The sequence below is a fragment of the Polypterus senegalus genome, chromosome 1 (genome assembly GCF_016835505.1).
Source record: "Polypterus senegalus isolate Bchr_013 chromosome 1, ASM1683550v1, whole genome shotgun sequence".
NCBI classification, from domain to species: domain Eukaryota; kingdom Metazoa; phylum Chordata; class Cladistia; order Polypteriformes; family Polypteridae; genus Polypterus; species Polypterus senegalus.
The window spans coordinates 191,441,430-191,467,054 of record NC_053154.1 but is presented as its reverse complement, the minus strand read 5'-3'; the positions used below and the strand labels follow the sequence as shown (position 1 = coordinate 191,467,054).

Sequence of the window (25,625 nt, the reverse complement as noted above, 5' to 3'; positions counted from 1 at the left end):
AGGTGTGGCAGTAATCAGGCCTGGGGGTGGCTACGGAAATTGAACTCAGGTGTGATACACCACAGTTAGGTTATTTTTTAACAAGGGGGCAATTACTTTTTCACACAGGGCCATGTAGGTTTGGATTTTTTTTCTCCCTAATTAATAAAAACCATCATTTAAAAACTGCATTTTGTGTTTACCTGTGTTATATTTGACTAATGGTTAAATGTGTTTGATGATCAGAAACATTTTGTGTGACAAACATGCAAAAGAATAAGAAATCAGGAAGGGGGCAAATAGTTTTTCACACCACTGTATATTCAAGATTTGACTTTATATATTCAGAAACAAGTTTTGACTTTATATATACCGATGCTGACTTTATATATTCAAGTTTTGACTTTATTTATTCTGACAGTGACTTTATATAATCAAGTTTTGACTTTATATATTCGGGAATGACTTTATATATACAAGTTTTGACTTTATATAGTTAAATTTAGTCATCATTGCATAACTTTTTCTTTACCATAGAAATTTAAAAACTAAATTCAACTTCCATTCCTACTAAAGATATTTCTGGCAACTAAATAGAACCTACTTATATCCAAATTCGAGCTATTGAGCTGTCGCCTGCCTGCCTGCCTGAATAAGTCACCTTCGCTTCGCTCTTCCTTTTTTACCGTTCATTTAATCATGGTTAGTGGCGGAAAATTTATAAAATGGAAGGAGGATTACACTGAGTATGTCTTTACCAAAACAATTATTGATGGCGAATCGATTATTCATAAAGCTTCAATTGGTGATTTGTTTTTCTGTGTTAACCTCATATTTTTTCATACTTCTTCTCAAACCAAGGGGGTGCGAGGGTAAAATGAATCGGGAAGCGCTGATCAATGTAATCGGTGTACCAGGAAATCATGCATTGACAGAAGTTCCCCTTTGCTTGTAATGCAAAGTGTGATTAAATGCATTATTTTTTAACGCGTTATGGAGCACATGCATCAAAGCTTCTCAGCTGTGCTTGTGCTAAGAAAAGGAAACATTTTAAAAATAACGTAACATGATTGTCAATGTAACCTTTTGTAAGTAGTGCCTGGAGGATTCAGTGTGGAGAAACTCTAGAGACAGCGTCTGTATTAACTTGTGGATTTTTCTCTGAGTATTTGGTAGCAGCGTCACAAAGTCACTTCCGTAAGACTGCGTTAGCTGCGGAGCTCAGCTCAGAGAGAAATGAAGTGAATGCGAGGGGAGATGATGACGTGACTCCCCCACTCGCCTTAACTGTCAATCCCCCACAAACGCAGTCTCTCGGAATTTGCATAAGCACAGCCTTTCACCTGCAATTTTAACTTAGTTACAAAGTGATTAAAACTCTCGTTTATATCCTGCATCCTCTTATTAAACTTGTATCCCGCATTACCCGTGGGTATGACAAACGCCAGTAGCAGCCTGTCTATGAACTTAATTTAAACTTTAGGTTTACACCGTGCGTTATTTCCGAAATAGCAGCACTCATGAATATGGTTGTATATGTCACTCGCTCGCTTCTTAATGTTTCGCTGCCTTCTCAATTATATACTGTAATGCATGTTTTCTTCAGTGCTTTTTGGAGCTCTTCCTGGTTTTCTATGTACTGCGTTGACAGTCAGTTCACGTGATTATGTGGGAGGCGTGATGATGTCATACGAAACTCCGCCCCCCACGGCTTTCAAGCTCAACTCCATTACAGTATATGGAGAAAAATAGCTTCCAGTTATGACCATTACGCATAGAATTTCAAAATGAAACCTGCCCAACTTTTGTAAGGAATGAGCCTGCCAAATTTCAGCCTTCTACCTACACGGGAAGTTGGATAATTAGTGACGTTAGAAAGTTCAATATGGCGGCTGACAGTGGCGACATACCACCGAAATAAGTATGTACATAGGTTTCATTTAGTGTAGGGAAGCCGCCTACCAAATTTCGTGAAGATGGGGCCATGAATAAGAAAGTTCAACATGACGGACATTGTTGACCGTTATGACCATTACACGTAGAATTTCGAAATGAAACCTGCTTAACTTTTGTAAGTAAGTTCTACCTACACAGGAAGTTGGAGAATTAGTGATGTTTGGAAAATTAAATATGGTGGCCGACAGTGGCGTCATACCACCGAAATAAGTATGTACATCGGTTTTGGTTAACGCAGGGTAGCCACCTACCAAATTTCGTGAATATGGGGTCAGCCTTCTACCTACACGGGAAGTTGGAAAATTAGTGACGTTGGAAAGTTCAATATGGCGGCCAACAGTGGCATCATACCATTGAAATAAGTACATACATCGATTTCGGTTAGCACAGGAAAGCTGCCTACCAAATTTCGTGAAGATGGGGCCATAAATAAGAAAGTTCAACATGGCAGACATTGTCGACCGTTATCGACTGTTACGTGTAGAATTTCGAAATGAAACCTGCTTAACTTTTGTAAGTAAGCAGTTAGGAATGAGCCTGCCAAATCTCACCCTTCTACCTGCATCGGAAGTTGGAGAATTAGTGACGTTGGAAAGTTCAATATGGCGGCTGACCAGTGGACCACCGAAATAAGTATGAACATTGGTTTCGGTTAGCGCAGGGAAGCCGCCTACCAAATTTCGTGAAGATGGGGCCATGAATAAGAAAGTTCAACATGGTGGATATTGTGGAAAAAGGGGGGGGGGTGGAAAAAGTCAATGTCCCGCTAAAGGAAGACGTGTAAAAAAAAACCCGTGCATGCAGTGTGTAACGTCTCAGATAAAGAGAAAGACGAGCTGTTTATTGATGCAGTAAGAAACGATTCGATGAAGGAAACCTGTTATCTTTACGATTGACAAACACGGAATGTAACTTGAACACAACACATCCTAAAAATACGAACCTGATTGAAAAAAATAATCAAATCCTTGATGACAGCAACACTCATAAAACAATTACTGTATATTGACAATCATGTTACATTATTTTTAAAATGTTCCCTTTTCTTTTTCATAACTTCTTTAACACACTACTTCTCCGCTGCGAATATATATATATATATACCCCGATCTACATACTCTCAAATAGACAAGCCACACGCCGTGGCGCAATTGTAGAGGCTTTGCCTCTAGTGCCGACATCCGAGGTTCGATTCACGAGAGTGGAGAGAGTATGTATGTGCGCTTCCCGATTCATTTTACCCTCGCATCTCCTTGATTTGGGACATATGAAAAAATATGTGGTTAACGCAGAATCATGTTACTTTATTTTTAAAATGTTTCCATTTCTTAGCACAAGCACAGCTGAGAAGCTTTGATGCATGTACTCCATAACAAAAAATAACGCACACTTTCAATTCCAAGCAAAGGGGAACTTTTGTCAATGCATGATTTCCTGGTACATCGATTACACTGATGCACACATCACAGCTACAAAAATGTTAGAGTCGGAATAAAGCGCGTTCCTAAGACTGATCGGAGGCAAATTTCATTTCAAAAGACTACCCGAGCGAAGCCTTGATAAAAGCATGGTTTTGTGCAAACTGAAAAGCAAGCAAAATTAGATGCATTACAGAAAGCGGACTTTGTGGCTCTTACTGGGGATCATTGGACTTCCGTGACCGTTAGTAATTCTAATTACATCTAATTACAAAATGTTCAATGATCACACTGTTTTAGCCTAATGTACAAAATAATTTTGGCTAAGGTTACTCCGAGTTTAAAGATTAAGTTGGTCAAATTACCTTTTATGTTTCTGACTTATTTTTTTAAGAAGAAAAGCTGCACTTTATGTTGAAATTATGGTTATTATTATTTAAAGACAATACCATTCTGAAAATGTACTTAAAGTACTAAACTACCACTTTTTTTTAAGTCTGCCCAATTTTAACCAGGGATGATATTTTTGTTTCTGTTTTGAATTCAAATGCAGTTTAAAAGCATTTTTTTTTCCAGAAATTAAAAGAGCTTGAGTTTACAAAAAAAAAAGTTGGAGAATTAGTGATGAGTGAGTCAGTCAGTCAGTGAGGGCTCTTTGCCTTTTATTAGTATATATATATATATATATATATATATATATATATATATATATATATATATATATATATATATATATATATACAGTGGTGTGAAAAACTATTTGCCCCCTTCCTGATGTCTTATTCTTTTGCATGTTTGTCACACAAAATGTTTCTGATCATCAAACACATTTAACCATTAGTCAAACACAAGTAAACACAAAATGCAGTTTTTTAATGATGGTTTTATTATTTAGGGAGAAAAAAAATCCAAACCTACATGGCCCTGTGTGAAAAAGTAATTGCCCCCTTGTTAAAAAATAACCTAACTGTAGTGTATCACACCTGAGTTCAATTTGCGTAGCCACCCCCAGGCCTGATTACTGCCACACCTGTTTCAATCAAGAAATCACTTCAATAGGAGCTGCCTGACACAGAGAAGTAGACCAAAAGCACCTCAAAAGCTAGACATCATGCCAAGATCCAAAGAAATTCAGGAACAAATGAGAACAGAAGTAATTGAGATCTATCAGTCTGGTAAAGGTTATAAAGCCATTTCTAAAGTTTTGGGACTCCAGCGAAGCACAGTGAGAGCCATTATCCACAAATGGCAAAAACATGGAACAGTGGTGAACCTTCCCAGGAGTGGCCGCCACCAAAATTACCCCAAGAGCGCAGAGACGACTCATCCGAGGGGTCACAAAAGACCCCAGGACAACGTCTAAAGAACTGCAGGCTTCACTTGCCTCAATTAAGGTCAGTGTTCACGACTCCACCATAAGAAAGAGACTTGGCAAAAACGGCCTGCATGGCAGATTTCCAAGACGCAAACCACTGTTAAGCAAAAAGAACATTAGGGCTCGTCTCAATTTTGCTAAGAAACATCTCAATGATTGCCAAGACTTTTGGCAAAATACCTTGTGGACTGATGAGACAAAAGTTGAACTTTTTGGAAGGCAAATGTCCCGTTACATCTGGCGTAAAAGGAACACAGCATTTCAGAAAAAGAACATCATACCAACAGTAAAATATGGTGGTGGTAGTGTGATGGTCTGGGGTTATTTTGCTGCTTCAGGACCTGGAAGGCTTGCTGTGATAGATGGAACCATGAATTCTACTGTCAACCAAAAATCCTGAAGGAGAATGTCCAGCCATCTGTTCGTCAACTCAAGCTGAAGCGATCTTGGGTGCTGCAACAGGACAATGACCCAAAACACACCAGCAAATCCACCTCTGAATGGCTGAAGAAAAACAAAAAGAAGACTTTGGAGTGGCCTAGTCAAAGTCCTGACCTGAATCCAATTGAGATGCTATGGCATGACCTTAAAAAGGCGGTTCATGCTAGAAAACCCTCAAATAAAGCTGAATTACAATTCTGCAAAGATGAGTGGGCCAAAATTCCTCCAGAGCGCTGTAAAAGACTCATTGCAAGTTATCGCAAACGCTTGATTGCAGTTATTGCTGCTAAGGGTGGCCCAACCAGTTATTAAGTTCAGGGGGCAATTATGTTTTCATACAGCGCCATGTAGGTTTGGATTTTTTTTTCTCCCTAAATAATAAAAACCATCATTTAAAAACTGCATTTTGTGTTTACTTGTGTTATATTTGACTAATGGTTAAATGTGTTTGATGATCAGAAACATTTTGTGTGACAAACATGCAAAAGAATAAGAAATCAGGAAGGGGCAAATAGTTTTTCACACCACTGTATATATATATATATATATATATATATATATATATATATATATATATATATAATATATGTGTGTGTGTGTGTGTGTGTGTGTGTGTGTGTGGTGGACCACCAGGGCCCTTTTCCGGCCTATACACCTCAGTAATGGAAGGACCAGAGGAGAGGGAGAGAGCTTATTCTGATCACTATCACCCCCAGAATGCTAAAGGTAGAGGCACACCTTGCTGGTGGTCATGGGCCCAGGCAGGGTTGAACTTCCATGCTCCAAACCCATGGCCCCACTTCCAGCCGGGGGACTGCCCTGTAGAGCTCTACTGGACCTTCCTTTATCACATATCTATACACAGGGGTGCACATAACTTTTTCATTGATTTACTCAAGTGAGTACCATCAGATGGAGTTTGGTACTCAATTCAATTCAAAGAGCTTTATTGGCATGACCATAAACAGTTTTGCCAAAGAAATTGAAAAAACGGAAATAAAACATTTTCTATAACAGATTTAACAGTAAGGTAAAGAATTAAGGTAAAAAATAAATACAGATACAACAACAATAATAATAAAAAGATATATAGCAGCAGCTTAAAAAGAGGGAAGAATCGGAAATACCTGATCACTCTATACAGTTTAAGGTTTTAATAACTGCAACCTTCCTCACTGTCCTCCTCGCTGACTACCTGCATTGTAGATGATGATGCTGCAGATACATCGCCCTCTCCTTGGTTAAGCCTCCGCTTAGCTGTCTCCATCCACAGGTCAACCGCTGGTTTTGGGTCAAATTTCTCTGTGGTCTTGTTTGACTGGTGGATGTGCATTAAGGCCATGAGGTGAGCATGTGATGTGGTTATGTATTATGTTAAGATGTGAGAATCCCCTCTCATAGGCTGCACTGCTCAAAGGCAGTGTAAGAGACAGTTTAACCAATTTGACAATGATCTGGATTGCTTGTATTTGTTATCTGGACCAAGTCATACACACAGGATACTGCCAAGCTTTTCCCTGTTTACTTTAAGCGCATCCATTCTGTGACAGTTGTGTCTTTGTCAAGACTCAGTGTGGTTTCATAATTCTGAAGAATGGTGCAAACTGTTGTGTTGTCAAAATGATGTAAATCTTGTACTTCCTGAGGCCAAGTTGAAAGATCAAATACTAAGAAATGATCACATGACTTCAGTGAGTCATATCTGATTCCAAACTCCTCAATTAACACCTTGAGTAAGTTTATCTTGTTCCTGTCAGCATCAGCATTAGAAACAGTATATTCTCTGTAGTGGCCTTCAGCATCAAGCAAAAGTGTAAATTGTCCTATGGCCACCATGAGTTCATCCTTACATTCTCCAATGCTCAGCTTTTCCTTTTGAAACACAATGGATGTGGTCTTCAAAATCTTGCCAATGTCAAGCACGTTGCCAAAATTCAGCAGACTCCATCTTTGCTTTCAACTCCGCGCTGATAGTGCATGCGATGGTCTGCTTTGTCCGTGTGGCTGCCTCACGTGAATGATACACAGTTTCGACATTTACTTCTAGCCTGTCCAGTGAAAGAATATCTTCACCATAGGAAAATAGGGGATGAGCGTGTTTATCTTTATGAAAGGCAAGGAGAAAAATATTAGGCTACACAGAGCTTGCCGCTGTTCTTCATTTACCTTTGTTTGCCATCTAGCCGAAGGGTGAGTGAAAATTTCTTCTTGACTAGCTTGTTTATTAGAAATAGCTTGTACTGCATTCATGTGCTCCTTCCTCTTTTCATGTTTGTCAAATGAATGACTGAAATTATTTCAGCCTGTGTAAAAGGCACTTGTTTTATCTACGATATGTGGATGCGAGTGGCACAACTTACACCAAATTTCAGTGTGCTCATGATTATTTGTATTATTACTATTACATAATATTACATATTATTTTTTTCTCCAGCCGTCTGGAGTTTTTTTGTTTTTTCTGTCCCCCCTGGCCATTGAACCTTACTCTTATTCGATGTTAATTAATGTTGATTTATTTTGTTTTATAATTGTGTCTTTCATTTTTCTATTATTTAATATGTAAAGCACTTTGAGCTACTGTTTGTATGAAAATGTGCTATATAAATAAATGTTGTTGTTGTTGTTGTTATTAGCTTCAAGCCACGGCACATCTTGGAGGCACTTTTCAGAAAAAACTTTTTTTTTCTGCTCTGGCTTGACTTGTTTCTTTACTGGTGGTGAAACCCCAAAGTAGCTGCTTAATGTCTGTTGTTTTTTAGACATATTGGCAACACAAGATAATCAAAACCAAAAACAAAACAACGTATTTTAGCAACATGAGGTGTCGATGCCCTCTCTGACTATCAGGTATACACCGGCGCCCTAGGAACACAGATGACGTTACGCATTTACAATTTTTGTTACGCATGCGTACTAGTTATGTGCACCCCTGTCTATACAGGTCAAATCCCATTATAGTGAATACTGATGTAACAAAGTTTTCAGAATAACGAATACCTTTTGTTGGCCCCGAGAAATGTTCATACAACATCATGTTTAATGGGTTTCATTTTTAACAAAATGTAAATTTCAGTATAACAAACATTTTCCGACCACAAATGGCCACTGAAGATAAAAAATACATTGTGCACAACAAAACAATGCATGCAGGCACTCAGTTGAGCTATTAGTATGATGATGTGCTTTCCCTCTCGCCGAAATTTCTCATTAAACTGAAATTCACCCCACAGCTAATGGTGGGGCAGTGTGGCTGATGGCCAGGGCCTTTACCCAGCTGGGACGATTCTCCCTTGCATGGACCGGGGGAGCAACCCTGCTCAGGATAGTACCTTCCCTGGAACGGTAGATGGCAGCCCCCCTGGGTTGCAGTGGTGCCTAGGACTCCCGCAGGGCTTCATGGGAGTTTGGTGCAGCCCTGTTGGGATTAGTGGGCACCACCAAGTGGTGCTGTAGCTGCTGCTCAGCCCTACAGAGCAGCTCTTCCGCCACACCCAGAAGTGATGTTGGAAATAGGTCATCAAGTACCTGGAGTACTTCCAGGTGCGTTTTAGCAGCCAGAGTCGGGAGGAGGAAGACGAAGCTTGCCTGAGAGAGAGTGGAGGAGCAAGAAAAAGAAAAGGAGAAAGAAAAGTGTTTTATTGTGCTTGGGACTTGAAGACATTATCTAAAAAAAAAAAAATCTGATATTTATTGGAATGATGTTTCACCATTAAGTGTCTTGGGGGAAATCTTTACGAACCTTTCAGCACTGCACCTGTCAACTTTTTACCATACTTTATTTTGTAAAATAGTGGCTGTGGCTGGTTCTTCGGCTCCAATCAATGACAAAAGACCCGGTTATGTTTCTACTACCGTAACAGTCACATGTGCTCAGGGTGAACATGCTCTCATCTGTGAAAAGCACTGGGTGCCAATGGTGGACCTGCCAGTACTGGGATTCTATTGCAAATGCCAATCTAGCTCCACGCTGCTGGGCAGTGAGCACAGGGCCATCTAGAGAACATCAGGCCCTCAGGCCACCCTCATGAAATCTGTTTCTGATTGTTTGGTCAGAGACATTCACACCAATGGCCTGCTGGAGGCCATTTTGTAGGGCTCTGCCAGTGCTCATCCTGTTCTTCCTTGCCCAAAGGAGCAGATACTGGTCCTGATGATGGCTTAAGAACCTTCTACAGCCCTGTTCAGAATAACTGCCTGTCTCCTGGAATCTACTCCATGCCCAAGAGACTCTGCTGGGAGACACAGCAAACCTTCTGGCGATGGCACGTACTGATGTGCCATCCTGGAGAAGTTGGACTCTCTGTGCAACCCTCTGTAGAGCCCAGGTATCGCCTCATGCTACCAGTATTGACACTGACCATAGCCAAATGCAAAACTAGTGAAAAAACAGTCAGAAAAGATGAGGAGGGGAAAAATGTCAATGGCCTTCACCTGTTAAAACCATTCCTGTTTTGGGGGTTAGGGAACAGCCAGTAAATATACAGTATGTCAGTACTACTATGAAACAAATTCTCCACTCCCTTAGTGCTTTGCAGCCCTGCTGTATTAGGACATTATGAATCTAGTAAGGATGGACTGCAATGTGTTTCATTAGGTCTTGATGAGGATAGGTGGAGGAAGCTGGGCTTTCCACAGAAGCCCAAAGTAAAGGTGGCGGTAAGCCTTTTTAATTATAACCAAGATGAATTATTCAAAATCATCAGTAATGGTAGCATCTGTATCGATTTTAACATTTTTAATGACTTCAATACTCATTTTAGACGATATTGATTCTTTTGTATGCATTATGAATGCACTTCTAGTTCACTCTAGCTTTTAACAGTTAAGCTTGGAAGGCTACCATTTGGCATGGCTGAAGTTTCAGCTCCGTTTTTCACCCACACACAGGCGTTAATAAAATGGCAACCTTTGAAGCCTTCACCAGCACGTTTAATTGACAAAGAGGGCAGCTGAAGTGATATCTGAAAATACTTAGCCTTTATGACAAGTGGGGACAGAGGACCACAAACCTGTATGCAAGATTTGCTACCACACAGTACCAGCTAATACGCAACAATTGACATGCCAGTCAATACAAAGAATTTCAAGAGGTATCTTATTTAAAAATTATGGAGACGTTAATAAGTATAAACCTGTAAACTGTTGCTTTTGAAATAGGGATGAGATGTTTATTTTCACAACAGTTGAAAATGTTTTTTATAGTCATTAAAACATTTTACTGCATCAGGAAACGGGGGTCTGCAATTATTTTTACTTCCAGGACAGTTTTATTCTGTGCTGTTCATTCAGCACTTCTCAGCACTAGAGCTCTATCGCTCCCTTGATGTTTGCAGCATTGTATTGTGCCACCTCAGTAACAGTATTTGATTTCATCAATTTAAAACAAAAACTGTTGACTGGATTTAAATTTCTTTGATTTTTATTGTTTATAGAACTTCTCTCTCTTACCTTTTCCAAAAGCTTACAGTACTTGATGTATTTGCATTGAATGGCTAAAGTTTATATTATTTACTGTATTTCTATTAATATAAAGATTTTAATGCATATTGAACTGCAGTTTATTTAAATACATTTTTGCTGAGTTACAGTGGGTATCAAAAATGATATTGAATTTCAATACTTTTCATAGTATCAAACTTTGATACTAATGCTGGTGTGGTGGCAATCCTATTGGCTTCAACAAATTTAAAACTGCTTACCTTCTCCTCGGCAACCTCATTCATTTATGTTCTTCTATGACTAGCTCCTACTACAACCATATCAGTAGTGTTTCTGTAAGCCATTTTGTGGCTGCAGGTAATTCTGCCTATAATTGTGTTGGTATTCTGAATTTACTTTGTGTTTAGAGCTGTCTCCTGCAACACAGTCCTAGGAGAACAGGCAGTAGTAGTAGAAGTAGTAGTCTGTTGATGGCCCAGTTATCAGTATTTCATACACACTGCATGTATAAAGGTTAAGCATACCATATGTTTAATGTTTAGTTATGATGGAATTGCAGTACTAAATGCTGAGTCACTCTCTATAAACCGTACTCTGGCATAGCGGTTTTTATTATTTAGGTGTGCCATTATGGTATGAAGTACAGGGAATCAGGCATGCTCTGTGGAACAGTTGTGACAGTAAGCAAACTGAAATATGGCCTGCTGTGTAAGGAATATTATATTAAATATGCCCGAGTCTCCGCTAGCATTTTATTGCTGTGTTAGCAAGTGTCTCTAGTCAGTAATTATTGAGAGAGTCAACTCTTACTTTCTTAGGTACAGGTATAATTTTGGTTTTTATAGAAGGAGGCAGGAAATGTACATTATTTTTTTAGCCAGTTTGCTATCTTGTGGACTGCAGAGTGTATTAGTGGTAGTCTGATTGTGACTACACGGGGTAAATATTGAAAGTCCTCTCACATGCACAAAGGTATCTCATTACAGTGCTTAATTCCAGGTAGTCCTTAAACACCCAAAAATGATGCCTGCATATGTGTTTTTTATTTTAAACGTATTTTTCAAACATTTTCTTTTTTTTATCTAGATCGAGATTCCTATAGTAAGTCATGAAGTATGTGAACAAGGCTATAGCAAGCTCAATCGAAGAATCTCAGAGGACATGCTGTGTGCAGGAGAGAAAGAAGGTATGTGCAGTGTGTGTGAAGAGCAGACTCCAAAAGCTCTTGGGTGTTGAACAGTCAAGTGTTTTCTGAGTGATAGTTTCAGAAAGATGAGTAGTGAGTGACAAATGTAGAAACAAACACCAGGTGATAAGTGCATAATGGTGGGATTAAATCAAAAAGTAAAAAGTACAGCCTGAGAAGAACTGTACAAAAAGTATATAAACCTGGGTGTATAGTACTAGTGTAAAACTGATTTTGGAAAACTACATTTCACTAATGGCAAAGTACAGTAGTGTCATAGTATACCATCTTAATTCAAAGAACAGTGACAAGTTTATTTCTGTTGTTTTTTCAAAATGACCTAACATCCGCCGGCACAGTGACACAGTGGTGGCACTGCTGCCTCACAGTTAGGAGACCTGGATTTGCTTTCCGGGTCCTCCCTGTTTGGAGTTTGCATGTTCTCCTTGTGTCTGCGTGGGTTTCCTCCGTGTATTCCGGTTTCCTCCCACAGTACAAAGACATTCAGGTTAGGTGCATTGGTGATTCTAAATTGTCCCTAGTGTGTGTGTGTGTGTGTGCGCCCTGCAGTAGGTTGGCGCCCTGCCCAGAGTTTGTTTCCTGCCTTGTGCCCTGTGTTGGCTGGGATTGGCTCCAACAGACCCCCGTGACCCTGTAGTTAGGATATAGTGGGTTGGATAATGGATGGATGGACCTAACATCCTAGTTTGGCAGTGAATTTTGCAAGGATGTCATTTATACTCATTCATTGTTGACTTCATGATTGATGTCACCAAAATCAATTATTTTTCTCTGTTTGTTGATAAAAGTGGAACATTTCATTGAGAAGATTGCAGTGTCAGTGCAGAAGTATTTCATGATTTACTAAATGATGCCATTTACAAAGTAGGACTTAATGTCAGTAATATACTACGACAGGCATATGACAAAACTAGGTCCACATCAGGGCACCAAAAAGGCTTTCAAGTCTTTGTATGTATGGTATATTTTTATGCCATTAATTTAAATCTTACCATTTTTGATGCTGTACCAAAGCATTGTTCTTTATTAGAATCCTGGAAACTTTGTACATTTTGAGTAACCCTAATGCAAAATTCCAAAATCCAAAATGCTCCAAAATCTGCAACTTTGTAATCAGCAAAATGATGCTATTAGACTTGTAGCAAAATCTGCCTTTGTCAAGTCTAAGACCGCAACTATTTCAGATCGAGACAAGACTGAGTCTAAAGAGGGTTCAAGACGAAGTCTGAGTAATAGTGAGACATGCGAGAATTTAAATAGTTCCATCCCAAATTTTCACTTTAGATGACAATGCATTAAAGCATGGAAAAGAATCTCACCAGTTGCTGAGTAGTAGCGTACACAACTGGATACTGAAATGTGTTGGGGCACATGTAGCCCTTATCCCAAATAAAAGTTTGATTGTTCGTCAGATTATAGAAATTAACAAATAGAAACGTTTTTAATGTTTGGTTTTTAATTTGTTTGTGTATATAAATCCTAAAATGTTAATTCCTATTGTATCCTTTACAATACTATAGAAGTCCATGGTTGCACTTGACAAACAGGAGGATAGGTTTTCTTTCATTTTAATTTTCAATGCATTATTGAAAGCTAGAAAAACATAGAATTTATCTTAATCTTTTTTTAACCTGGACAGACAAAGAGATCAGGTTACTACTAAATGTTTTCATTAAGTAACATAAAAATAAGTTATCATAGACAGACAGCTACCCTGTAGGACATTCTGAGATTTTGCTGAAGTTGCTATATATCATGGCAGGCCTGTATACTAGTACTGTGAGTGTGATGCACAAGTGTAAGCAGAACCTCTGTGTTTTTCCCAGTTGACTCTAGGCTCAGGTGTGTGTTCTTGCTCCTACTCTGTTTTCAATGCTTGCATGGACAGGGTCGTGGAGTCTAGCGGCTCTGTTGGTGAAGAAAGTTTCACTGATCTTGACTTTGTCAATGATGCTGTGATCTTTGTAGAGATCAGTCTTTTGAGATTGTGGCTCTCGAGAGACTGAGCAAGGAGTTGGAGTGTCTGAGCTTGCGAGTGTCCTGGATAAAAAACAAGATCCAGGCCTTTAATGACCTCTTGGGCACAGCCATCAGCAGTGTGTCTGTCTGCTGAGAGAATGTTGACCTTGTTGAGAGGTTTTCTTACCTCAGCAGTGACAGTTAAGTCTCTGGTGACTCTTCCCATGAAGTCAGTAGACAGATTTTGAGAGCATGGGGATCATGAGGTCACTGGAAAGGAGTGTGTGATGCTCTTGATATCTCTGCAAAAGCACAAAGATCCAAGTCTTTTAAATAATGCTGCTTCCTGTTTTGCTACATGGTTGCAAGACATGGATGCTATCCAGTGACCTGAGATGAAGACTGGTCTCCTTCAGAACTGTTTTTCTTCAGTGAATCCATGAGTATCGGTAGTTAATCTTTGTGTCGAATGAGTGGTTGCTCATTTATTCCTGAATGATGCACATTATCTGCATTGTGAAGGAGAGTCACAATTCCCTGAAGGTGATCTGGTTTTCTGAGGACCCCAGTGGCTAGTTCAGACCAAGGGGATGCCCACAGAACACCTGGCTGCAGCAGATAGATGGTCATTTCCTGGGGGTGGGACTGGACCTTGTGTCTGCTTGGGGGTTACTAGCCAGGATCCTCAGCTGTTTTGTCATGTGGTGGGTGCAGTAACACATTGTACCAGTGCATGCTTCCCAACCTGATTTGATAGATAGACAGGTTATTAGACGACCCCTCAATATCAAAACAACTATAAGAGGTAAAAACTAATTATGCCATTGATGTACAGTAATAGGTATAGAACATTTAGTGTTGCTTGGCATATGTAGAGTGATGAGTGCTTAGTGAGAGGTGTATAAAAATGCAAATTAAGTACTGGTTGATTATTAATTGCTAGATGTAGAGAAATAAGTGTTGAGTGATGACTGAAGATTATCAGGTTTATTACTGAGTGACAGAAAGTACTGATAGCTAAATGGCAGATTCGAAATAATAAACAATGAGAGGTTGATTGTGGCTGATAAAAGTAGAATGATGAATACTAAGTAACATATGCATGCTCATGACAATTAGATTGATAAGCATAGGATTGCATGTGCTATGTGAAATATACTAAGTGTTAGGGCAAAATGATAAGTGTTCACTATCAAGTAACTTTAAATTTATGTATAACTTCTTTGTTGTAAATTTTATGAAGTTGAAGTAATCACTTAAATAACTCTTTTATCCACTGAAAATTATTTGCTTTCATTGGCAAATGATCCAAATGTCAGTACCTTATCTTAGTGTTTAAAATTTGTATTGGTACTGTTTGATGTTAATTACACTAATTAGTCCAGTTAGTTTTAGTAATTGTAGATAAAGATAGCAAAAAGGAATAATTACATTTATCTAGGAGAGTGGTAATTTGGTCTTTAAAACTTTTTCACTTTGCTGGTTATTTTTTTTTTACTAGCTTCAGTAAAGTGTTTCAGAGTGATGAGTATTGAGTGGTAGATGTAGAGAGAAGAGTGTTGAGTGGGATTTGCATGAAATCTTGGAAATTGCATGAAAAAAATGTGTGGCAACAAATATTAAAATTAGAGATGTATGCAACAAAATATTAATAGTAAGGAATGTAACATATATTTTGTAACACAGTTGCTTTCTGTATTTTTAAAATATTTCATGTTAATTTTGTATTTGTCTCAAACAAAAGTGCTGTAAATATATTTACATATACTTTATATAATATTTATTATCAGTACTTTGACCATAAAAAGGCTTTGCAGTTGGTGCTTGTTATCTGGATTACATATAAAGAAAACAAACTAATATTAATAACAAAACCTTTCTTCCTGCTCCTGGCCTTACCCAAAACTTTATTAACACACTTATTTTCAAATCAATACTAATTATCATCTCCACTATCATTGCTCCATTTTAGGGCTTACTTCCCATGAATACATTCTGTTTTTCATGAAATAACTTAATAGCTTTACTTGTGTATATTTAACACATTTTTAAAAGACATACAGTATACAGAAAACATATGCTATTAACAGTTTTATTTACAAAATATATTAATGTGACTATAAACATGGAACATATACCTTATGTGTGTATGTTGTAGTGCTGTTTATAGATGATTACATCCATTTTCATGTTAATTTTCTGATCCTGCATTTTCCAGTACAGCTTTGTAGTTAGTCAAGTAAAACCTATTGTGGAAGTAACAAGCACCAATTCACAGAGATAGCAGTGTATCATACAGCAAATTCATTAACACAAGGTCACATACTCGTAGAATGAGTTTAGAGTCATTAATTAAAGTAAAAGCATGTTTGGTCTGTCAGATGAAAATTGAGTGCTTGTAGGAAACACACATAACTACAGACAGAACTTGCAAACAACCTTGACAAAGCAAACCTTTATATTTGAAGTCCGGATATTATTTTGAAAGTCATTTTGAAATTAATAATCAGATAATCAGTCATAGTTTTAATTTTGTAATCATTGAATTTGTTAATCCCAGTCCTTTATACAGAAACAATTATTTTTTGTTCACAACTCTGACCCCCAACTATGCAAGTCCATTGTAAAAAACAGTCTTATATTTCACTATGTACTTTCCCCTAGTAATCTGAATAAAACTGGGAATTATAAGGTGGACACCCATTCATTCCCTCACAAGTTTATAGAATTTTATTTGCACCAGGGATGCAGTGTTGATTGCTAAGCAGTGGTTGAAAATTGATGACCACAGAGTAACAGGTGCAAAATAATGAGTGCTACATTAACATATGCAGAATATTTTCTGAATGATGGGTTCAGGATAACTGGGGCAAAAAACCAGCCATGGGGTGTTAAGGCACAGTTTAAGTGCAGATTCATTGATCAGCCTGCCTTTCTCAAACTCTAACCTCAAGTCGAACTTGTCATTTTATTTCTCTCAGGCCCAGACTTAAACTAAAGTGTTTTTCTGTTTGTTTGTTTTTTCCTTTCAGGAGGCAAAGATGCATGCCAAGGAGACTCAGGAGGGCCAATGGTGACTCTAAACAAGAACAGTGGGAGGTGGTATTTAGCAGGTGTTGTCTCATGGGGAGATGGCTGTGGAGCCAATGACAGATTTGGAGTTTACTCTAACATTATGAAGAGCCTCCAGTGGATAAAGAATTCAACTGGTGTTGAGCATGTGTAGAAAGGAACAGCCTACCTAGGGGGCTTGACTGCATTTTCTGGATGTGTTTAATTATGCTTATTTAGAATGCAGTAAAATTAAAACAGAAAAAAATAAAGATGTTGCCTTCATTCTTCTAAATACAGATGTGAAGAGCTCCATGGAGCTGTGAGCATTGTATTGTGATCTACTTGGTGTCATGAACAGCAGACAAGGAATGGTGTTCAAATTTGAATTCTGTCTTTTTAGTGTTCATATAGGATGACTTGGAAATGGAGATAGTGAAAGGGGGCATACTTTGCAAATACATAGTCTTAAAGCAGGCTAAGTCATCAATCCCCAAAAAAGCAAACTAATAACTAAGCCCAAAACAAAAATCAAACAAGTCATATAAACAAACAGACGTCCAAAAACTAAATATACAGTATATATTTTTTTCTTTTTTACCCTAAATTATCCCTAATGCTCTTTGTAGTTTTTTTTTTTTTTTTTTTTGTAGAAATGATTTGGTTCTTAAATAACACAATACTACTGGCCGTCATTTTCAGTAGAGTGATGCAGTGACTAGACAGTTTACAATCATGCAGCTAAAAACAACCTGGGTGCTACCAATGAAAAATGCTTTATTATTGTAATAATGGGGTTTGGTGGTTTTGGGCATAAAGCTTTAATTTAGCAAATGAAGGACAGTTACCTGTTAGATTCAGGAAAATCCATTTTCAGGCTTAAAGGTGCCTAGATCTATGCACGGATAATGACTATGAGAATAAATGTATTGTTCCTAGTGGACACAGGTTCTCTCATCATCACTGACTCCTTTTGTAACTATTTTCCTTCCTGGAGTCCTGCTTCGGACAATTTTATTCATCATGAATAACACTGGTCAACAAGCATTTTGCTACTGGGATTCTTTCACCTTTACTTTAACAAATTTCACTTGCTGACTCCAAATCTGAAAACCGTTTTGGTCCAGCACATCCCATTTTTTAGTTGTGATGTTCCAGGTCTTGGACAACTAGGGTGACTGGACAGTAAAGGCGATGTGTTTCAGCATTTAAGACATAAGTTTGATCTTGAGAAAAGAGAAGGAAAGTGTTTTTGTTGGCCCTTAAGTCCATTAACTGATGCTTGACGATGAGTTCAAAAGGAAACTGAAGCCAACTGAATCAGCACCCTCATTTGTGCAGGTTGTCCAGAATTTTCTTGACAGTCACAGAGCAGAGAATTATACTAAGCTTGTGGAGAATATGCTAAAAGTATATTAGTTTATGGGTGCCAGAATGTCAGTGAAAGCACATTTTTTACATTCTCATCCCAACTTTTTTCCACCAAATCTAAGAGATGTCAGAGATGAGCATGGGGAAAGATTTCATCAAGATATAAAGGTGATGGAAAACTGATATTCTGGAAAATTCACTCCAAGCATGATGGGTGATTGCAAAGAGAAACAGAGGTGCAGTACAAGCACAAAAGCGAGTGCCTCCAACATTTTTGGGCATGCTGACCTCACTTTTATATTGAGGTAAATTGACATAAATATGCTTTAACATGTCTCTGGTATCGTCTTCTGGTTTGGTTTCAGAATGAACACATCAAAACAATTTTGGTGGGACAGAGTCCAAACTCCAGATATAGTGTTGATATATTATATTGTTATTCAAAAGTGTCAAAACGTCAATGATGTGTATTTCAAAAACCTGACATGCTAGCTTAATTCCGATTTCATAAATGGAATCAGTGTAAAAAACTTAATAAAGAGCTGCTCTGAAGTTCCCAGAAGCAAACAGAAAATTTTTCTTTGTAGACCAGGGTAATTTCCTAAGATTTATTCTTTGCGGTTGTTGTCTCTGTTATGAAAAAATTGTGCTCACCAGTGGGAAACAGGGAGCAACAAACTCCTGAATTGTGGTCATTTCTTAACCCTTTCAGCAATGAGAAGATGCTTTAATCTCTAAGTCGCTCCTGCTTCATAAGTTGTTTATTTTTGAAAACAAAAACAGTTTTTTAAGTAAATTGAAAATTACAGACCTGTATGAAAGACTTAAGAAACCAGACAGGAATGCACTGTAAGGCCTCAAAAAGATATTTATTCCAGTAGATAATTTATTAAAAAAAAAAAATAAAAACCAATACCCCCTCTCCACATACAATAAGAAGTTAGCCATTTAGTCTTCGTTTCAAATTCTTGTATGTTGCATCTGAAAGTAAGAGAAAAATAATATACTATTTACACTACTTGCAGTATGTTTGTAAATATCCCTGCTTTAAGCAAGAGTCCACTAAACCATTTCCCCCCTAGGATATTTTCACCTCTGAAGAAATCACAAAGGCAATGGCATTAGGTTTAATGCAGTACTAGAGCTCAGTGTGTGAAGAGTTGCAATGAGATTAAAACACTGACATAACTCAGATGTGGGATTTGTATGGGATAAAATGGGAATCAGTAGCTAATCTTTGTGGTGAGCTGGGCAACTATCTGGCGCTAGTTATTGAAGTGAGGATGTTCAGAGGTCGGGTAATTAAGATTAATTAGTCACTTTTTAAAGTGACTCGATAAATCATGAAGACACATAATGGAAGTTGATAAAAACCATTTTATGTTGGGGAAATTGTATTTTAGGACTTCTTTTTATCACTGAAACACTGAAATTACATGAATTTTAGTGCAGATTACATAAGGTTTTGAGTCTCAGCCCAGTTACTGTTTATGTATAGTTTATGTGTTCTCTGCATGTGTATTGGGCTTTTTCCTGATATTGCTATTTTCTTCTCATGTCCTAAAGGTATTAATGATACGCTAGGGCGGCACGGTGCCTTGCAGTTAGGAGACCCGGGTTCTCTTCCTGGGTCCTCCCTGCGTGGAGTTTGCATGTTCTCCCCGTGTCTGAATGGGTTTCCACCAGGTACTCCGGTTTCCTCCCACAGTCCAAAGACATGCAGGCTAGGTGCATTGGCAATTCTAAATTGCTCCTAGTGTGTGCTTGGTTTATGTGTGTGTATGTGTGCGTGCCCTGCGGTGGGCTGGTGCCCTGCCCGGGGTTTGTTTCCTGCCTTGTGCCCTGTGTTGGCTGGGATTGGCTCCAGCAGACCCTTGTGACCCTGTAGTTAGGATATAGCGGGTTGGATAATGGATGGATGGATTATAGGCTAAGTGCCACATTTGAACTATTCCAAATGAGGGTCTGTGTGTGTAAGAATGTTCTCTATAATGGATAAGCAACCCCCCCTGTATTGGATCCTGCATTGTGCCTGATTTTGCAGGGAGAAGATCCAGTGCTCATTGTCAATTATTTCAAATAGGGAGGTTTAAAGTGGATGGATGGATGGATGATATAAGACCATGAAGTAGTTGAGTAACATTTTTAAGTTTGTTTCCCATTTATATATGTACTAGCTGTTTGTGTGGTCTTCAGGACAAAACAAAAACCACAAGACACCCTAACAGTTTTACTATATTGGTGAAGTTGCAGAGGTGTCGGCTAAGTGGACCAGGATGAGGTTGTATCTTGACCAAGATGGACGTGTAGTCAAGTGCAGCTGTGGCACAAATTGAGCAGAACAGACTGGAAGCTGTCTTAGACAAACATATGGTACCTAGTTATGTGAAATTACAATGTCCATATACCGCAAAGCTGAGTTTGTCTGCTTGGATTGAATGAGAAGTGAGGTGCTTGTAAGCACCAAAACAATTAAAAACTTCATGCATCCTCAGTCTCACAAAGTGCAAGTCAGACTTGTATAAGCTTCAGCATCTTCCGTAGAATTTACACTAACTTCTTTGGCTGTGGTCGAACATGAGCAGAGCGGAATGCTCCATACACACTTCATTTTTCAACTATTTATATATCATTTATACATGAAATATATATGTGTGTGTGTGCAAATAGAAAATTAGGCAAATATTCATAAATGTTGAAGCGAGTCATTTTTAGAATTTCATCTCCGCTCATTTGGTCAGTGCATTTCAGCCCTTGCAAGGGCAGACCAATAAACATCTGTCACCATGTATGGAAATATGTCCATTCATAAAATTCCTCCAGAATGTCAGCTACCTCAGTGTCAAAGGAGTTTGTGCTTGTGACGTTTTTGGCTAGTAGAAAGAATGAGAACGTGCAGGCATCTGTTTTGCTAAATTCACATCTTCATGTTTTGGACAACAAAAGAGTTTATGTATTTTTTTGTTGAAGAAGTGGGAATGGCATGGAAGGTAATTGATGCAGTTTTCATGATCATTTCATATAATTATGTTGTCTAAAATTAAACAAGTAAGGCTGTACAGAAAATGTTTTTTCCCATTCACTAGGATGCTTACAATAATTGGTGATCTTTCTACACAGATGCAGCATGATTTCTGTCTGACAGGTCTGTGATAATGCTAGAACTGCCCGAGTTAATTCAGCAAGCATACTTGGACAGCATACAAATACACGTGCTTAACCCTTAGCTTGAAGGTTTTACCATGTTTTGCCCAGCACTATGATAAGAGCAGCTGTAGACCCTACTACCACCAGCAGTAATGCAACAGGCAGTAGCTTTTCTTTGTCTGGCAGGTGTTTTAAAAACATGAAATGTTGAAATACTGAACCTTAGCTTCTGTATATTCATAGCATACAGTCATCATTGTGTGTTGTTCTCATACAAATCCCCATTTGGTTGTGTCTTTTCTACTTTACTAGTGTTTTCTTTTTAAAGACAATATCTGGATTTCTCTACCAATTAACTAAGCATATAATGTTATGTGTTCTATAAGTTTATATGCAACATCTTTTTTGCCATGGAGTCCGCAAGGTGAGGCAGTATAAACTACTGAATACTGCTACTTGATACTGCTGCTGAACATTGAGGAGTCAAGAGCATGCTGCAGTACCTGTTTCTGCTCATCTTCTTTCCAACATGTTAACCTCTGCCACTGGCAAGACGGTTTATTCCCAGTCGGTCTATTGGTATTCCATATCTTCTTTTTGGTATATCAACAACTTTCCTATTAAATAGAAACAGTTTTTGGGTTATAATATGTTGTATGATTACTATTTTAATTTCTGGATATGGCTTGGACTTTGTGAAGATTTTTTTACATGCTCATCCAAATTTTGTAGGTCACTTTGTCACATGTACAGAGTACTGTGAAATTGTTACTTGCATGTGCTAATCATCATGCAAGATGTCACCACTTTCCAACACCATGATTAGTGAGTATAACAACCTAACCTACTTCTGAGCCCTCTAATTGTTCCTTGTTTTCTTTTCTTCCTATATATTTTTTTCTATTTTTAGTTATTTTCTTGACCTCAGGGTTTCAATTCAATGTAAAACATATAAGTAAAGCAATTAGTATTCCTGTTCAATTCACATTTAGTTATATAACTTGAACATACATCCACACACCATCTTAGTATTCTGAATTCAGTGATGTTTGCTTCATAAATATATTAAGAAATATATATATATTTTAAAAGTCATAAACATTTGGGTTTTTAAGCTTATAGGTAACCTATTATTCCTTGGGGAGAAATATGCATATTTCTGTTTAGCTGCTGCCTTATAAGGGCCACATGTCAATAAAACTCAGCTGTGCATTTGGCCCTAACCATAAGAGAAACGCCTGTTTATCATTGTTCTGACTGAGCTGACATATTCTGTAATAAACATACCTGCTGTATCATCTGTGCTCTAGAATGTTAACAAACTAAATAGCATACAACCTCAAATGCTTATATGTTTATGCACACTGAATAGTAGGGATAGTTGACTCACATAAAGCAATAATTGTGATATAAAACTTCAGATTGTAAGAATTGTATTTTAGTGCTTAAATTGAGCAAGGATGAGCAACCTGAATGTTTAATTGCCACACAGCTCAAGTCATGCATTCTCAGGTATCCATTTTGTTTAATTGCCACACAGCTCAAGTCATGCATTCTCAGGTATCCATTTTACCAACCTCAATCCTGGCTTACCTGTTCACTCCAGCAAAATTCTTCCTGTTTGAATCAGTGGGGAATTTTAAGAACATTTTCACACAGTTTCCAAACTTTCTTATACCAATTTTTGTTGTGTTCTCATGATCTAGGCTTCACTACCTCATTGACAAGTATTACATATTTTAAAACGATGTGGATTGCTTTTTAGAAAAAATAGTATCTGTAACATTTCTCTTCCTGAACTCTGATTTACGAGAGATAATGTAGCATTCTACATGTTTTGTAGGACAAACTGGGCTGAGTTTAACATTACCAAAATAAAGTAGAACAATGACTTGTAGGATCATTAAAAATAATCTTTGTTTATTCAAAAAAAATAAAGAAAAGCAGACAATTCTCCAGTGTGGAAAAGCAATAAGTTCACCACTGGCTTCAAAAGCCGCTGTTGCTCCCTTTGGCAGAAAAAAACTTCTTGTAGGCTTTTCTTGTAATTGTCTCTCCATCTACATCATTGACATGGATATTTTTTTGCCTTCTCCTAACAGGAACTCTTTAAGCTACTTAATGTTGAGAGCTTTCTTGCATGTACTATTCACTTCAATACTGGCAACAACATTTCATTGGATTTAAAATCTAGGCTTTGACTTTACCATCTCATAATCCTATACTTTTATTATGAAGCCTTTCTTTTGTAGATTTTGACTGATTTTGAGTGTTTTGGATTATTTTCTTGTTGTCCGGTCCTCTTAGAGTGTAACTTCAGCTGAAGGCATTGATATAGATCTGGTACAATGTGAAAACTATCATTGACTTTGAGATAATGAATTGGGTAGGTCCAAACTATAATGTTTCAACCAGAATGTTTTATAATATGAGGTTCTTTTGGATTTTTGCCAAATATTATGTTTGGCATTATGTTTAAACTGAATTACCTTTGTCTAATTGTCTAACTCATATGGAGCACATTGTTCCTATAGTTTTAGTTTTGTCCGGATAATTTTAGTTGTGCATCCTATATTAATCTTTGAGAGCAGAAGCTCATTTCTTCCTTATATTGAATGTAGAGTAAAACTGTGCTGCCATATTGGAATTAGCGGACATTGAAACAAGGCTTTCCTGTAAATTTCTTGATGTTATTCAGGGGTTCTTGGAGGTTTCCTGCAACATCTTTTAGTCCATTTTAGGGCTGAATTAGATGGGATAGACTTCCACTGTCCTTCAGACAGTGGAGTGTTTGACTGCAACATTGTAGGGAAATGGTTTTAAATAAAAATACTTCCTAGGCTCATAGGTATCTGCAGTCTTTTTCTGAAGGCCTCAGAATGCTCTTTTGACCTTGACATGATTTAGCCACACATCTCCAAATGCTCAAGCCAAACCACACCATTGATTTCTAATGTTTAAATAGTGCAATTCCCGACAAGTTACACTCTAATGATGTTCTGATCATTTGCTCCTATTGCACTTGATCTTAATTTTAGGAATTTATTGCAGTGATAAAGTTAGGGGTGCACAGACATTTTCCACATAAGAAAATTAAGTTTATGTTTATTTAAATACTAAAAATGAGTGCAAAATGACATTTTAATATTATTATTATTTAATAATATTGATTGCCAATTTAAAATGAGATAATATCTTTCATAAATGGTCAGATGCTATGTAAATGTTACATTTTGCCCAAAAATGTAAAAATATATGCAAACCCTTTCGTGGGTTGTACTTACATTTTCACATCACAGGACCCCAACATCCCTGTTCCAAACTTCTAAATAAACTGACTTTCCAGTTTGCAGAAAATAACTTCCTGAACAATTTCTATTTGAAAAAAATACAAACCTTTTCATGGAGTGTACTTAGTTTTCACATAAATGTATCCATAGCTGGACCCCAACATTCCAAATTTCTAAAAATAAAATTATTGTTCAGTCTACAGAAAATAACTTTCTCAACAATTGCTAATGCCAACATTCTTTCTAATTCTTAACTCACTGGAGAAGCAGAAGAGTTGTCTACTGTGTCACTGACTACTTACCTGATGTTAAACCAAGAAGAACAAGAATATAAAATAGATCTTTTGTTTCACTTCACCATGCTGCAACTCCAATGTATCAGTCATTCATTCTGAAAATGTTGGTGTCAGAATCTGAAGAACAAAAATTTTCATCGATTTTATCACACTTACCGTGGTTTGCCTTTGACCTCCATGGTGCTTATTGAGAGCCTATCCAAAGGCGACCCAAACCCAGTAAAGCTTCTCTTCTTCTTGGTCTCCATGACATCATTCTCCAGATTCACCAGTTCATCCAATAAGAAGAGTTTAGTGGTGAGGTCATTAGCTGACTTCTCCTCACTGGACATGGATTGTGACTCTGTATCTTGGACAAGTAATGTGTCGAGAAGCTGAAATGTAACCAAGAGGCAGCAGATTGAGGACCACAACTTTTCAAGAATAGAGCAATTTTCATTTAATTCACTTCTACTCTCTAGATGATGGCATGGTGATCCAGTGATTAATGCTAGAGACTCATACCTGAGGAACATGTGTTTGAATCCAGGCCCAGACAATGGCAGTGTGAATATTGAGCATTGTCTCTGTGTCTGTATGGGTTTTTCTTCCTCTCTGGTTTTCCTCCCACAAAAGATGTGGATGTTATATAGTGCAGATTTAAATCCCCCCACTAACTTAAGTCAGGATGGGTGTTGACATGAATGTATCTTGAGA

General features: G+C 37.8%; 2 protein-coding genes across 3 annotated transcripts in view; one reads left to right on the top strand and one right to left on the bottom strand.

Moving 5' to 3' along the window:
* The window catches only part of masp1 (mannan-binding lectin serine peptidase 1), a 247,786-nt gene extending 230,393 nt beyond the window's left edge, over positions 1 to 17,393 (top strand). Inside the window, exons 15-16 of the mRNA XM_039765749.1 lie at positions 11,695 to 11,794; positions 16,807 to 17,393. Of these exons, the coding sequence (XP_039621683.1) occupies positions 11,695 to 11,794; positions 16,807 to 17,000 (294 nt within the window). The 3' untranslated portion in view covers positions 17,001 to 17,393. The remainder of the gene's footprint in view (positions 1 to 11,694; positions 11,795 to 16,806) is intronic.
* A 1,653-nt stretch (positions 17,394 to 19,046) lies between these two features.
* The window catches only part of ostn (osteocrin), a 28,688-nt gene continuing 22,109 nt past the window's right edge, over positions 19,047 to 25,625 (bottom strand). For both annotated transcript variants that reach the window (XM_039765730.1, XM_039765739.1), the window contains exons 3-5: positions 25,086 to 25,303; positions 21,847 to 21,960; positions 19,047 to 19,177 (exon numbers count right to left, since the gene is read on the bottom strand). In XM_039765730.1, coding sequence (XP_039621664.1) covers positions 21,876 to 21,960; positions 25,086 to 25,303 — 303 coding nt within the window. In that variant the 3' untranslated portion in view covers positions 19,047 to 19,177; positions 21,847 to 21,875. The remainder of the gene's footprint in view (positions 19,178 to 21,846; positions 21,961 to 25,085; positions 25,304 to 25,625) is intronic.